Source organism: Nipponia nippon, unplaced genomic scaffold (assembly GCF_047370975.1).
Source record: "Nipponia nippon isolate SJK-2023a ecotype South Korea unplaced genomic scaffold, ASM4737097v1 scaffold_2, whole genome shotgun sequence".
Taxonomy (NCBI): domain Eukaryota; kingdom Metazoa; phylum Chordata; class Aves; order Pelecaniformes; family Threskiornithidae; genus Nipponia; species Nipponia nippon.
In genome coordinates, this window is record NW_028262336.1 from 60324796 (window position 1) to 60341409 (window position 16614).

The following is a 16614-nucleotide window of genomic DNA, read 5'->3' on the forward strand; positions in this document are numbered from 1 at the left end:
TACCCTGGAGAACTGAAAATTTATGAAAGACAACAAAGGAGGTTGATAAAGAGAATAAATTTCAGTTTTCCCATTAACTCACCCCTCGCATATCTGATATGTTCAGTTTCATTGTGTGAAACATGTTTAGAGTTTCTTTCCCAATTACTTTTGCACTGTCTGTTGCATGGTCTAGAGTCACAGTCCTACAAAGAATAAAAAATATGGTTAAAAAGGAAACTGTTTCACAAACCCTAAAGACAACAACTACTCTGTATTTATTCCAGAGAGGACCTCAAAGAAAGACAGATCATAATTTCTTGGCATACAGAAACGGAACACTGTTTTTTTGTTCTGTGGTTTCTTTTTAAAGGTAATTAGAACTAAACATGTTCCACAGAAAAAAAGCAGGTTACTTACTAATTGAACATTCTCAGTGTGCAGTCCACACATTAAATTGTCAAATATTGTATATATTTATATACATGTTACCTATTGAAGCCAGACAAAAATGTTTCACTTCACAGTACTCATAGAAATGCATTCATGCACTATCCTTCACTCAAGCCTGGTTCATGAAGAGTTTGCTCGGTCTTATTTCAGTTGTCAATTGTCAAATGTCTAAAGCAAGAGTTCCAGAAGGAACTCTGAGGGAGAAGCAGATACAGGCATGTGCATGTGGATTACAAGTAACAAAGAACTCGGATTAATGGTAAGTAACTTTAAACAACATTCCAAATACACATCTTACACTGTGGGTGATTTTCTGCAACAACTCTCACAAAATTACCTGGTTGTGAGTTTTACAAATTGCCACCTGAGAGCTTGGCAGGGCAGTAGTACTGCTTGGTAGTTCTGGATTCTCTAATGGCCTAACATTTGAGACAGATAAGGACAGAATTTCAGGTGGCTAATCAAATGTATGTGAGTGATGTAAAGTCTTCTCACTGACGTAACCGATGCAGTTTTAACTCTGATGGAGTAGGCTCTATGGACAAAAGAAAGTTCCACCTTGGTGTTTTGACAGGGTGCCATCCTGACAACTTACTAAACACTTCAATAGTGCCTCCTTAAATTTTACTGTACTTTTGAATCTGTCAGAAACCACCATGAACAGCAAAGTGATCTCCAGATAGGTCTGGTCCTGCCAAAATGAAAAGGAAAAACCTTCCTGCTGTGAATGATATGAAGACCTCCCTGAGCCTCACATGTGTCATGGTTTAACCCCAGCCAGCAACTAAGCACCACCCAGCCGCTCGCTCACTCCCCGCAGTGGGATGGGGGAGAGAATTGGAAGAGTAAAAGTGAGAAAACTTGTGGGTTGAGATAAAGACAGTTTAATAGGTAAAGCAAAAGCCGCACGCGCAAGCAAAGCAAAGCAAGAATTCATTCACTACTTCCTGTTGACAGGCAGATGTTCAGCCATCCCCAGGAAAGTAGGGCTCCATCATGCATAATGGTAACTGGGGAAGACAAACGCCATCATGCCGAATGTCCCCCCCTTCCTTCTTCTTCCCCCAGCTTATATACTGAGCATGACGCCATATGGTATGGAATGTCCCTTTGGCCAGTCTGGGTCAGCTGTCCTGGCTGTGTCCCCTCCCAGCTTCTTGTGCACCTGGCAGAGCATGGGAAGCTGAAAAGTCCTTGACTGGTGTAAGCACTGCTCAACAACAACCAAAACATCAGTCTGTTATCAACATTATTCTCATCCTAAATCCAAAACACAGCACTATACCAGCTACCAAGAAGAAAATTAACTCTATCCCAGCTGAAACCAGGACAACATGTTAACATTTTTGTAAGAAAAAGGAGATCAGTATCACCATTAAGATGCAACTATGCAAAATATTAGGAAGAAATGCAGGATGGGTCTAAAGGTGCACACCATTTCAGAAGAATATTTTACAAAGGTCTATGCTGTACTATCAGGACTTGATATCAATGATGCAGTAAAAATACCATTAACATCTCAGAAGCTGAATTTGATTTTAAGCACGTCTGTGAGTCTGAATCCTTTGTAGGACTATGATTATCATTCTAGGGAATCTTGACCTGTAGAATGAGAAAACATAGCAACTCATTGACCTGTGAGGTAAGGGGGCAAGAAATGGGTCATGAGCTATAGCTACAGAGAAAATCTTAAAGTGAAGAGAGAAACCGGTCACTTTTAGCTCCAGTAAATAATCCAAAACTGTTGGAACTAGGCTGTACATAGGGAAAAGTAGAAAAGTCCTATCTTCGAAGATGCCAAATGCACCCTCACACAAATGCCAGGATCATCCCTTTACCTAAGGAACAACTGCTTTGATACAGAAGTGTCTGCCTGAAGAATAAATGTGTATTTAGAAGGTTCTGAGACAATCTTGTATGAAACAGCATGTAACTACGTGATGCTCTATGCCTAGATTTCATTCTTCTGTTTTCAGTATGCAAGCACATAAATAAATTTGAGATTAAAAAATCTTTAGTCAATATCATCCAACTGAACAAAGAAGAATCAGAAATAAATAATGGCTAAGAGTAACAGCACTGCTTGTGGAAGCTGAAGGTCCTACTCCTTTGACAGTGACCTATCAACTGACCACCGAGGCAGTTACTGGGTTATCCCATTTCACTGGCGACGGGCAGCCACCACAGGCAGCATCTCAATGAGATCAACAGTGCTGCAGTGAGACCAAGTAGAAACAGACTTTATCACGTTGATAATGATCCACAAGAAAACAAAGGCACTTCTAATAAGGAACTTAAAACTATATGAAAAAACATAACTGTGAAGGTCAAGAGACATGAACAAGTTGACTTCTTGAACAGCTGAAACATGGGGCACAGTCTCTGATCTTGAGATTTTGAGATTCAACTTTCTCAGCTCCACTTTGGATCTTCGCTGTCTTCTCTCTTCTAGGACCAAAAAAATTCTCTGCAGACTTATTGGTGAAACAACAGGAAAGACAGATTCGACACAAAGAAACTTGTTTGTACCAAGACGGACAAAGGCAGTCCAAGGTGTCTGATGCCAGCCCCAGTCTTCAGAATCCAAAGTGGCCTCTCAGTCTTCTGCAGCAAGTAATTCTGCAAATACTGCCCTAGTCCCCACACGCTCTAGACTTGAAGGAGAATGGTACTGATCAGACATCCTTCCTGACAAGTACAAAGGCAATTTGCTTTGAGAACTGACTCCAGCTGTCACAATCAGCATGTGACCAACAATCTATCAAGGAACAGTGGAAAGCCCCTCAAGAAAAAGGTAAGTACCCACGGTCCACAGCTTCCTCAGTGGTCTCCAGCTTCCTCGCAAGGGGAAGTGGAAGGGCAGGCACTGATCTCTTCTCCCTGGTGACCAATGATAGAACCCGAGGGAATGGCAGAAAGATATGCCAGGGGAGGTGTAGGTTGGATATTAGGAAAAGGTTTTTCACCGAGACGGTGGTGGAGCACTGGAACAGGCTCCCCAGGGAGGCAGTCATGGCACCAAGCCTGACAATATTCAAGAAGCATTTGGACAACATCCTCAGACACATGGTGTGAATTTTGGGGTTGTCCTATGCAGGCACAGGAGTTGGACTCGATGATCCTTGTGGGTCCCTTCCAACTCAGGATGTTCTATGATTCTACCAAACACCACACAGCTCAGGGAGAGGAAACAGTTTGCAGCAGCAGAAAATTTCAACTCAGCTGGTCACTGAAAGAAACAGAAATGCTGCTGCATGCGTACCATAGTGCAGGATCATAAAGACATAAAAATATGTCTTCTGCAAGTACTGCAAAAGGAAAATCAGCTCCAATATTGAGCAAGCTGGAGAAATGTACACCAACAATATACATGTACGTATGTATTATTGTTTGAAAGATCAAATGCCTTTATTAGGTAGTATTTCATGAGACTATTATCAAATTAAGAGCAACCTTTTACTACAGATTATTAAGTCAAAAAGGAAGAAGAGAAAAAAAAACGTACCTACCAAGAGAAATGGATAGTCGTAATAATTCATTGAAAATATTTCCCTAAATCACTTTAATTTTTAAGTAGCATCCACAGACACACAAGAGTACATTCTCTCAAGAAAGCAATGTCAAACCACAAAGAATGCATTTGTGGAGTCAGATCCCTTCTTTCCCATTCCTGCTTCCTCTTAAAACCACGAATTGTTTCTTCTATGCCCAAAAACTTTTCAACTTCTGATATGTGTTCTTTTTTCCCCATTTTTCACTTTGAAGAAACTTAAAGGCAAAAGACGACTGTTAAAATTGTTCTCTCTTTCTGATTCGGGCACCTTAGTCTCTTCCTTCTTTCTCCTCCCAATATGCTGTGTTTTTTATCATTGGAGGATTTACATTCCATGCTGATGTCCAAAAGACCACATATATACAACCCAAACACAAAGGACTTTTAATAATGATATTCTACTTCTGATTTTGGTGCGGGTTTGATACATAGACAAAGGTACCAAGCACTTTAAAATGTCTGTCCTGTCTTCCTGTAAGTTTTGGTGCTCAACACCCTGCAGAAGTGTGCTCATGTCTACTACCGACCACTTTTTGACATGTGTAGTTACCTGGCGATATTATCACAGATTCCATGACCTCCATATTTTGCAGGCTCCACTGGTGCCCCAGCCTTTCTGACCATAATTTTAAGGGTCAATCGTTTACCCTTCATACCAGCAGCTTCAAGTCTACGTTGGATTTCTTCTGAGAGGCTCAGAAGGAAAGCTTCTGCTTCCTTAGGCTGAAGGGGAAAAACAACAAAATGTTTAGATAATTACTAGTTTTCAAATATTGAAGTTAAATCATTAAGGGTTAATGCAATCCAGATTATGTAAACTGAAAAGAGCAAGCTGACTCACAAGCAACTGTCTTATTTAACTTGAAGTGTTTTGTTGACATTGTAGGTTGCTAAAGTTAGGTGAGATGGTAGATTCCTATCCTAATGCCGAAATAAGTAGGACACACTAAGTCCTTTTGGAAATAAGTCTTTAAAAAAAATGTATTTAGAAACCCCAATACAGAATTGCAAGTGTAACTTTAAGCACACACCTAGAAGATGAACAGCGTAGGGCTTATAAGGAAAATCTTTTTCACCATGAGGGAAGTCAAGCAGCGGAACATGTTGCTCAGAGAAGCTGTGCAGTCTTCATTCTTGGAGGTTTCCAACACCAGACTGGATAAAGTCCTGAGCAACTGGTCTGATCTCATAGCTTCCCCTGCTTTGAGCAAAAGGCTGGACTACACAACGTCATGAGGTCTCTCCCAACCTGATTTATTCTGTAATTTCTATAAATGCTTAAGTTCTCAACAAAGAGCTGAGTTATTTTTTAGTACAATTTTGTCAACAACACTCCCCCCACTACAATATTTGTAAGAAGTCTAATAAAAATGTACTGGAGCAGCTAGTGATGGTTTCAGACACTGGCATCTTTTAATAATCAGCATTTAAATAAAAGAGAATGCTAGGTGCTGACAAACCTACTGCAGTTCTCTTTTTCTGTACCAGACTTGTATAACGAATGCAGAATAGCCAGCTAATTTTGTGCAAGCTTCTTTTCAGTCCAATACTTTTGCAGTCTCTCCTCCCATTTTATCGTTTGGTCTCCTACTTCTTCATTTTCCTCATTTCTATTTGATGGCTAAGATGGTGCTCTAACAGATCAAAGTGTAAGTGAAAATAATCAGAATATGAGAAGATTTTTCTACAGCTGAAAGAAGTCACTGCAGAAAAGAAAGTAAGTTTGAATTTACCTGTGTAAACCTTATTCCATAGTTGATTTCTGCTGAAACAGATTTTCTTTCTTTTTCTGTACGAACAGGTCGATCATCCAAACCACGACAAAATCTATAGAGCATTTGTCCTGTTTTAGGACCAAATTCTTTTTGCAGTTTTGACATTGAAGCACACTGCAGATCTCCACATGTTTTAATTCCCAAAGAAGCCAGCTTAGATTCCATTGTCCTGCCAACTCCTAACAACAAAGCAATTAGTTCTGTTAACTCTACACAATTCAGAGCGAGTCAGGTTTTGAACAAATAAAATTTGTCTTTTTAAACCTACACTAGGTCATATCAAATTCATAAATAAATATATACCATAAAAAATAAATTCCACTTGAAAAAACATGGTTCAAATGGAAACTTTTGCTGTCTTCACCTGTATTTCTTTAATCTGTTTTATATATTTAGTGCAAGATGTCATACTGCAGTGTGTTTCTTTATTTCTGGGTAAAATGTGAATGGCTCCTGCTTGCAAATCTTCTTGACAAAGTACTGTCTGTTACAGAGTATATAGCTCTGAACACCACAACACTCAGTCCAAAGACAGTGTCCAACATGTAATATGTTTTCCCATCACATACAAATGATTTAATCTAAAAGAAAACCAACAAATATTTTTACTACTTCCACTGCTTCCTAGGTAGAAAAACAATATTTCAAGTAGAAGTGATAGCATACCTGTATCACTTGTGCTTTGAATTACCAAGCACTGCAAATTGTAGGTATCCATGGCAACGGCACATATGTAAGTGTGATAAACTTAAGTATATTTCTGGGTTTTGGAGAGGTGGCCTGTTACTTCCGAAAAATATTACTCCTATGAGTTTACACTACCAAAGTCAGTGAAAGTTAGAAATCTTAGGTAATCAGCCTCTGTCTTTCATTATCTGTATCTTTGTCTAGGTGGCATTACTGACGCAAATACTAAGAAGTTTTTACTATGAACATGCAAGTGAATTCTGAAAACTTTAAAATAGTCAAGTCAAAGCACAGTACTATATAATTTTCTGGAGGAAAAATATCTCCTAAAAGTTATGCCAAACAGAAATGGTGCTGTGCTGTAAATTATGTTTGGCCATGGAAGGGGATACATAAAGAGAATTTCTGGTAAACCTGCACCTGTCTATGCATGCTATTCTTTTCCATTTCAGTGTCTACTGCTGCCTATTTTTTGTTTCCCTTCTCTTTTTTTTTTTTTCCTTAAACAGAGAAAACCACTATTTTGAACATTTAACACTAAATATGTGTGTACACATGCAGGCTGAGCTCAGCTGATCACTACATAAATGAGTGCTTACTCAGCACTTTTTGCACTATGTCTGTGTCACATTATACTACTGAAGTATTGAATAACAATAAAATACAGAGTTACATGCCAGGAAACACTTTAGCTTACAACTCTTTCAAGTATTTTCCTGTAACAATAAAAAAATATAATAAAGCCTGTTTTCATACAGGTGTATTCCGTATGTCCTTACTGTTTATCACTCTCCCAGCACAGTAACTCCAGTTCCCTGTCATCTCTCTGTGAATCCTGCTATGCCTTGGAGAACCTCCCTAAAACCTGTGGGCCAGAAATGCTTCTTTCCTCCCCTCCAGCTTTCTCCTTCGTCTTCTTTATGTCCACAGGCATCCCACTCAATCGCTCCAGTTCTCCCTTACTGAAATATCCTTCTCTCTCCTATCTGATCAAGGAACGAAGGACAGAAATCCTGTACTCTGCTATACATATGATGACTGGGAACTACTGCCAAAATGTACAATAGTTGAATTTTGCCTGCCTGTCCCTCAAAGGAGGTACTCATTTGGATCACTCTCCTCTGTCAAGCTGTCATTTTTCACAAAACTTGTGGAAACATTATGTCATTAGAACTTTTATCTCTCAGTAAGATTTAGCTAAAACTGCCAAACAGTTCATAAAATTATTAGTACTGTCATACTTGCAAATTATAAATAATCTGTCACAATCATTTCTTCGGACAACTAGGCAAAAAACAGTTGGAATTTGACAAACCTGTTGTTTTTATTTAAAAGAATCAACACATTCTGTCACAGTTTGCAGTATACCATTGACTAAATATCCTTATACAAAAAAATAATTACCTGTGTAGCAAATGCCTAATGTGTATTCTAAGGCTACCCGAACCAAAAACTGCCTATACCTGGATGCAGAGCATAACAGCGGTAATAATCCCACAGCCCTACTTTCCACCTTCCTCTCTATTTATCAGCCATTCTAATACAGCTCATGCTGCATGCAAAAAACATTTCTGTAGTTTGGTAACATTCTTCTCTGCCAAATTTTGTTTCTTAATTTTCCTTCTGTCCTTATGCCCTTCTAAATCTCTCAGAGTTTCTCAGATGCAGCAGAGATTAAACAAACTTCTCTTTCCCCTCTCTTCTTTTTTCCTTCATATACTCTTTGTTTTATTAAGGCATCTGTGCTATTTTTTCCAACTCCTGACTTCATACACTCCTTTTTAGAAAGAATACTCTCATGGGCTAGTTCTCAGTTCTAAGCAAACCTTGCCTCTCTCAGTGATAAGTACCTGATGTTACTATTTTATTACATTCATTATGATACAGCAAACTAGCACTCACTTGAAATGACTCATGTAAATAATTTTATTAAAGAATATAAGGTTGCAAAACATACTAAACTCTGAGCTTCTTCCATAGATCATGCTGTGTGAGCTGTAAAATTCTTTGCTTCTCAAAGATACAAAAAGGTCACAGAGATTCTTTTCAGAAATTTCAGAAATTTTCAGAAATATATCTTCTTTTTTCAGATCATAACCACAGAATAGCATCTAATCTTGTCTGATCCAGAACACAGATTTATAGCTGAAAGTGTTTTAACATCAGGAGGCAAAACATCCTGTAAAAGAAAGGAGTACCTGGAAGACTGGTAACAAGTTGCCCTCTGATAAAATCATCCACTTCCTCAGGTTTTAAGTGATACTGTCCATCTGGTTTTGCTTTACGAGTTGCCATTCTGGCCAGCAGAATATTGGAACCTGTAAAAACAACAAATTAAAGTAAGTCTGTGGTAACTTCTGTCTTCTCAAGCAGAATGTCACAGTTCAACAGTCAAGGCAAAAATGCAGAAAGTATAGTCTTTTACAAAGAATTTAACGAAATATATTCATTTATATTTGCAGTATCTATTTCCAAAATAGCAACTAGCAGTATTTGTGATTACAGCAGTGAAACTGTAGTGGTAACTGCAATTGCAAAGCTAAAACCAACTAAACAAAAACCCACCAAAAAAAAACCCAAAATGACCAACAAATAAGTGCAGGACACTTCACTAAGAACACTGAATTTATTTGTCTTGGTTATGTTCTACACATGTAGAGGTACGAATAAACAGTTAAGTGCAAATGGCTGAAAATTCAGAAGTGTAATATTTTAACACTGCAGAACTTAAAAAAATCCACTGTGGTCAATGTAAATAATAGTTAGGTGACAATTCTATCAAGTATATGTGAAATACTGGAATTAAGCTAATATTTGGGCCTGAGTATTCACTAAAAAAATCCAATGACTTTATTAAATGATTATATGCACTCATAAAGTGTGGTGGGAACAAGACCTATTTCAGCATTTTGTCTTCCCTGTTTACAGGCTTATTCATGCCCAGCCAATAAGATCTCTGAACTGATACCCAAACAGATTCATTATCGCCACTCAAACACCCTGTTCTAAGATAAAGCAAACTAATAAAAGGTATGGGGAATTCACAACTCTCAGCACTGTGTGTTACTATTGCTCTTCTCCTCCCACCTACATTCACTTTCTTTTTGTAAATTCTAAAATTTTAGTCAATAAGAACAGTAACAGTTTTACATGAATTATTTCTCCTGAGAGGTTAAACTCATGAAACAATTAATGACAGACTCCTCTTTCAATCTCCTATTTAACTTTGGAGATGCATGTTTTGTCTATGGAGTACTGAAGATTTCTGATCCTCTTATTTATCAAACATACCAACATAGCCTCTAATACCATGAAATCTCAGTGATTTACCTTCTGCAATGTATTATTCTCACAACATTGAAGTAAAGTAGGAAAAAACTAATACCTCACTTCGCAAATGAGAAACCAAGATACAGGATGTTTATAGATGAGTGTTTAATCTTTCACTAGTATTGTTTAAATCAGTTTAGTTTAGCCACTAAAATCTCTAGGGTAAAAATTAAATTTATTCAACTGGCATAAGCATGTCCTTTTTAATTTCTCTCTAATCAGACAACAGTGTTCAGAGGAGATCTCAATAGTGTAACAGTATCTGTTCAGATTTACATTTTATTATATTGGTACAGCTTTCCCATTGGGCAACATATAAATCACTTACACAAGATGCATGTTTCTGGCAGACTATGTTTTTGAAATAAGGTCTCTACATTCATGTATTAGTACCATTGTTTCCTCTTATTTATTTACTTAATGATGAATTACGAGTGAAGAGACAAAGTCCTGGTAGTGTACCTACCATACAAATTTCTAGAAAGGATACCAGAATAATTTTCCAGTATCTCACACAAATTGATTATTGGGAAAAAAAAAAAAATGCTCATAGGTATTTGTCAATCAGTAAGAGAACTATGTAAGTAAGTAAGTAAGTATGTAACAACAGTAAGAGAACTATGATACCAGATTAGAAAATAACGCTTTAAAAAGTAATCCTGCTCTTTCTATAGGAAAAGCAAACATACTAAATAAGCATATAAAAGAGATTACAAATGTGTTTCAATTCAGAACAAGACACAAACAGGAATCCAGGGAATTACAGTCCCTGTACTATGATATCATAAGAAATAAAGGAAGAATTCTGCTTACACTAATGAATTTCAGCTTGTCTCACAAGTGGATTTCATACACTTATATACACTCAGTATATTTATTTACAGACACTCAACTCTAGTATTAATTAGGGACAAAAACAAAGGAGAAAGGAAGAGGCCAAGTGAAAAGAAATCAAGGAAATCTTTTAAGACGTGTGATTTCATATACGATACCGACTACAAATCACACAAATCATTGCTTTCAATACCTTATAATAATTATGCTAAATCATGCCACCCTATAAACTCCTACTGCTATCTTTGATAAGGAACAGAATCTGTGCTCATTTTTCTCTTTACTGAAAAAACAGAGTAGCATTTCATAAAAATGAATGTAAGAATATCATACAGATGGAATTTTAGCATATTGTTCAGATAACAAAGGAGAAGTGATAGCAATTTTATGAATTTTTGCTTAAAACTTTCCTCTTGTGAAGATTTTCTTGCATTTTTATTTACACTAATTTAATGTAAATGGCAATATATTCCATATCACACAAACACTTAGAGTTTCAGCAATCTTACATAGCTTTGATACACCTAACAGTAGAAGGCACTGCTTATAAACAGAAACGAAATAAGGTACTTACCCATCCCAACAGAAGCAGTGCATTTAGTTTGGGCTTTGATTTCGGTGCGGATAGCATTTGCAAGTTCATCAGGAGTCAATCTGGTCTCTGTAAGGATTTCAGTGATATCTACTAGTGCTTCATCACAACTGACTGCTTCGATGTTGTGAGTATAGCTATCAACACAAAGTAAAGGAGGTGAAACACCAGCAACAGCTCACCATCTGTTAAAACAAATATGTAGCAAATAAAGTCTTCCTTTTGTGGTGGCATTTCCCTGCTTATTTTGTATTACACATCACTTATTAAAAATGCTAAAACAGCAAATTACAGTAACACTACTAATGTAGGACTAATTTCAACATGCATCATGATTTAAAGGAACAGCTGGAGAAGGAGTTGAATACTTATTTTTCATTGACGGTAACAAATTTCCAGTTTTGTTCAAGTGGATTTTAAACTAGAAAGTAGTTTCTAATAGATGTTACTCCAATAACCCATTCTGAAGTTACTCTAAAAAATCTCTTGGAAAAATCTCACTACTAAGCAGGGATCTGCTTCTCATAGTGTAATCAGTAAAAAAATTAACAATGACTCCTTTGGAAGTCAGATATTGACTGTTTACAGGATTTGGCTTCAAGATAAAAGAATGCTCAGAAGTAGCACCGTGCTCAAAATAACAAAAATACTACAAAAGGAAGATCTCAAATAGGAATGGCTTTACTGAAGCTGAAGAGTAACATGGAGATGAAAATACTAAATTGAATAATGGCATTCAGCAGTGGCAAATAAAATATGCTTGACAACCTTACCATGAAAGATCATGTAAACAAACAGCATACATTACCTTGCTAATATTTCGTACACTGTCCGTGCAACTTCTTTGTACGCATCAAAATCATATGAAACTGCTTGGAGATTTGGACACAACTTTTTTGCTTGGCCAAAAAACATTCCATTCTTTATGCCGACTTGTCTAAAATTAAATAATACAAAAAACCACAAATAAACACAGTACCAACTTTTCCACAAATTAATATGGGGTATTTCCAAACGAAGTATTCGTCTTTTCTGACAAAAATGAATTATCAATAGAAAGGAATTTAGTCCAACTGCTAGCAATTTAATAAGTAAAATAACTGAAAAGAGAGTATTTGAATTAGCTGTATAGTATTCAGCCACGCAGCACGGACAGCCTGCCTTTGGGAACATGCTTAAGACAAAGTCTCCAGAAAGCACTACTTGCTGTCTTCTGTTTCAAATTAAAACCACACATATGCTACAGTGACTAAGGTAACTGGATCTTATTTTCCACTGTGCAAGATTACAAGATTATGCTCCCGTAATAAACAAACTTTAACTTTTTGAGATACAAATATAAGCCTGCTTATCCTAGCATGCTTGAAAAAGGTTCCAATGAAGGAATAATTTCTGGAGTATTATTTCCATCAGGGAAGAAAACTGTATTTCCAGCACTGAGCTTATATTTATAACAAGTTGTTTCATATTCTGAACATTTATAAGCTATGTTACTGGGGATGCTCAACATAATCTGTGCAAGAAATGGTTTTAAGTTTAGCAATCACACTTAGTGTCTGATTTTAACTAAAACCTTCAGTAACAAGGTGTTCTTAATTCCATAAAAGAATGCAATTTTGATACAAAGAAGTGAAGATAACATTATGAAATCAACAGTATCACAGTGAATGGCATAAGGTTTTCCTTAATAGGCTTTCTTTCAAGTAACATGTAGGTTAGGTTGAGAGCTATTAAGCAGTGTTTAAAAAGCAGCAGCATCCATAGGGAAGACCTTGTGTTAAATTCTAACAACCTATGTAACTACAATTTCTGAAAACATTCAAAAACCCCTCCTCTTTAGATAAATTTAAAGGAATTGACTTGACAACTGCTATTTTTGGACATTTTATGCCTATTTGTATGAGATTTTCAAGCAACCTGATAAGTAACTTTTACCTACCTGGCTTCGTAACTACAAGAAGCTATTTCAGCCATGGACAGAACAGTGAGATTGAAGTCAGCTCCATTCACATGTGTGGAATCCGGATGCTCCCAGACTGATGAGTCCAGCTTATCAGGTACTCTAATTTCTGCTTGGAAAATAATATTTGTATTTGTTTTTATGTTATTTTTCTTAAGAGTTCAACAGAATGAATAAAATAAAAATTATGGATTTTATTTTTTACAATTTCTATACTGCTACCTGTTGATGAAGAGGTTCTTAATACTATATTGACTCATATCATGGTCCAGAAAAAAACAACAGACCCCACCACATAGTAATATCTCTCTGCAGATAGGTCAGTACATATTACTGAGAAGAATATTAAGCTACAGAAAAATTCTGTTTCTGTTTTCCCCCAAATTACTAGACAGCAGCTTGTTGGTGACTACATACGCCATACTGTAAAATAAGACTGATCTCAGTTAGCTTTAATGACAATAAAAATCATCAAACACTTGAGGCTAACTGCTACAACCATATCCTGTAAACAAATACAAGACACTAAAAAATTTACCAACTGCTTAGCTGAACAAGAAGACACTTGCTACATTCCTTTTTACAAAAAGCACATCTACCACCAGAACACAGAAATTAAATTCAGAATACAAACCCACTGTTTATCATACTTACGTTTTACTTAAAACTATTTTCCTAATTACCTAGATACCACAAAGTCATTTTTAAGAAGTGAAATAACCAGAATGCTAATTAGCTGAAATTAAAAAACACTAGCTAGAAACTTTTATTTTCTTTAACACTCTTGTGGGGATATTAATTGACAAAATTTCTGCTGTAACTTCCTAATAATTCTCTTATCAGGATATGTCAACTTCTTTCACATATCACCATAAATTTATCTTGGATCAAAATGATACAATTATAAGTACAGCAACCCTAAGCTTAAAATGAGACAGACCATGCCTGATTCTATAAAACTTTACTGCATGCTCTTAGATAAATTTTAAGAGTCCTCCAGGCCCACTACACACTAGGTACTAGAACAGAATTCCAGGACACTGAATACTGGAATCAAGTAAAGCACTTTCTATTCCTTTCCATTTTGGGTCCTCACAGTATGTAAACCTTGAAAGATATATGCCTATACTCTAAATATAGATCAGCCTGAAAAAATGGCTAGATGCAAAAACTACTATGCCCTCCCAAACTCCCCATCAGAATCAAAACAACAAGGTATCATACAGATAAAAAGCTTCTATTTACTTAAAATGAAATCAAATACTTATAGTTCTTTTTCATTACTGTAGTCTGTTTAATACCATACACCTTTGTAACATAATAAACAGGGAGTTTTCTTCAGAGTGCCACAATGCCTAATTATATTTCATGGTACTAACAACTTACACACTGACAATTTGACTGAAAGGAAACATGGTGTTATGTGCACATATGAGTAGTTATCAGACCAGAGAAAGTGCCGTAATGAGTGAGTGGAGACAGCAGGGGTAGAGCCTGACTCATGTGAAAAACTGCTTTTACTGAGAATTTCTTCTAAATTTGTGCACCTTTTTATGTCTTAAATATTTTAATGTATGATGAGCTCAGTAAGTTACCTAAGATGTCTGGAACTGAAAGTTAGAGCAAAATTATGCCCCAAATAAAGATAAGAATGACAAGAACAATTTCTTTAGTCCATGCCTTCCTGTGCCCTGGCCTGAGATGATGCTGTCATCTTGTCTATCTTCACTGGACTCGTCGACTTTTTCCACATCGCAGCGGAGCAGATCCCCCCATGAGCTGATGGAGTCACTTCATGTGAAATTCAGGGCAATGCAGAACACATTGTCCTCAATGGAAGGCAAGGTAGAGAACCTCTCATCAAAAGCTGGGAAACTAGACAGGCACATGGTGAATGTGGAGCAACGGATGGAGAAATCAGAGGCCAGGACCCAAGTCTGTGAAAAAGAAATCGCTGAGAATAAATCTGTGACTAATATGATGGTTAAAATCTGCTGCTCTTTAGAATGAAAAAAGGAGATACTAGGGTTGAGGGAAAGGAAGCCTAGAAAACATTCACATCTTGGGCATCCTGGCCATGGAAAAGAGACCCCAAACTATGAATCCTGATTAACATATGTTAATCTTCTATCTTTAGAACAGGAATGTTAAAGATGACACGTATGTAGAGAAGTAATTTCTACTACCCAGAAAGGCTATCTCCAGTTTGGAGATTTAGGGTGAGAATGACAGCAAGTTTTTAAATTTAAAAGTTATACATTTTTGGATGAATTCAAACAAGAAAAAGAAAGTATTCAATAAAAGATTCAAGATTCTATTGATACTAGATATTTGTCCAGCAGTGCAGATCAAAGGCAGGAACCAGTATCACTAAAGAAGTAATTTGCAAACAAAGAAGTAGCTGAAGCAGCAGAATTCAGTATTCAGTCAAAAGTGATTCATAAGGGTTTGTTTTTGTTTGCTTATTTGTTTGTTTGGTTTTTTTTTTTAATTTGGAACATTTTTTCTAATAAGCAAGACCTGGAGAAGGCAAAATCAGAGAACAGCCTGGAAAGCATGAAGCATCAAAAAATGAAGTGGGTTCCATGTTGAAGCATGGATGTAAAAATACGCTCATGTTCAAAGTTGGTCCTAACTACCTTTTTATTTCATTTATATAACATGTCCCCAAACAGAATTGTGTATATTTAACAGCGTAATTTAGCATTCTGTATTTTTGATATTTTAGAAAAAGTACTTTTCCATGTGATACATGTGCCTCCTGGGCCATATTTACCTCTGGCATGGCACAATTAAACACACGCTGTGAGGTGTTTCACATACACTTTCTAAGATACTGTGATGTTAGAAAAGCCTAACCTGCAATTCCATCTTTTCATCTAAGACCGTAACTAACTGTAATTTCTTTTCCCCAAAAGGAAGACAAGCCATGTACTTATGAGAATGCAAGTAGAAACAACAGGGTGTATTTTTTGTTGATAAAAACATTGTACATGGAGATAAAAATTAATGAAGAGACTAAAAAATATTACGAACTGCAGCTAATGAGATAGAGACTATAAAAGGAGTGTTAGGAAAAAATCCTTTCACCAAAACAATAGGTTGCACAATCTGACTAAGTATCAAGAAAGAAAGAGCTAGCTGCCTCCCTGTGTGCAAGCCAGTGAGATTGGATGCTGAAGTTAAAGAAATGAATGTGTGGATATCCAGAAAAAGCAGCTGCAGTAAGAAACTGAGTTTGTTACACAACAAAGCTGAAATCTGCTATACACTTAAGCAATAGAGTAGAAGAGATACTACTGAATTTGTGAATCACAAAGAACATGCTAGATATCAGCTAAACTTCTGTAATTTAACCGCCTCACTCTCCAAGCATCACTTGATTGTATGAAGTCACACCCTTATCCAGTGTAAGATGCTAATAAAAGTTACGAAGTCACTGTGTAAAACT

The 16614-nt window shown here is 36.6% G+C and overlaps 1 protein-coding gene across 11 annotated transcripts in view; it reads right to left on the reverse strand.

Moving 5' to 3' along the window:
- The window catches only part of REV1 (REV1 DNA directed polymerase), a 62517-nt gene that overhangs the window by 14389 nt on the left and 31514 nt on the right, over nt 1–16614 (reverse strand). For 7 of the 11 annotated variants that reach the window (XM_087759245.1, XM_087759248.1, XM_087759247.1 and 4 more), the window contains 7 exons: nt 13143–13275; nt 12012–12140; nt 11186–11340; nt 8646–8765; nt 5719–5939; nt 4536–4708; nt 83–185 (listed from right to left, as the gene is read on the reverse strand). In XM_087759245.1, the coding sequence (XP_087615371.1) occupies nt 83–185; nt 4536–4708; nt 5719–5939; nt 8646–8765; nt 11186–11340; nt 12012–12140; nt 13143–13275 (1034 nt within the window). Of the gene's footprint in view, nt 1–82; nt 186–4535; nt 4709–5718; nt 5940–8645; nt 8766–11185; nt 11341–12011; nt 12141–13142; nt 13276–14758; nt 15085–16614 lie in introns of those variants that run through there. The other 4 variants (XM_087759254.1, XM_087759255.1, XM_087759256.1 and 1 more) reach the window with 4 other exon arrangements.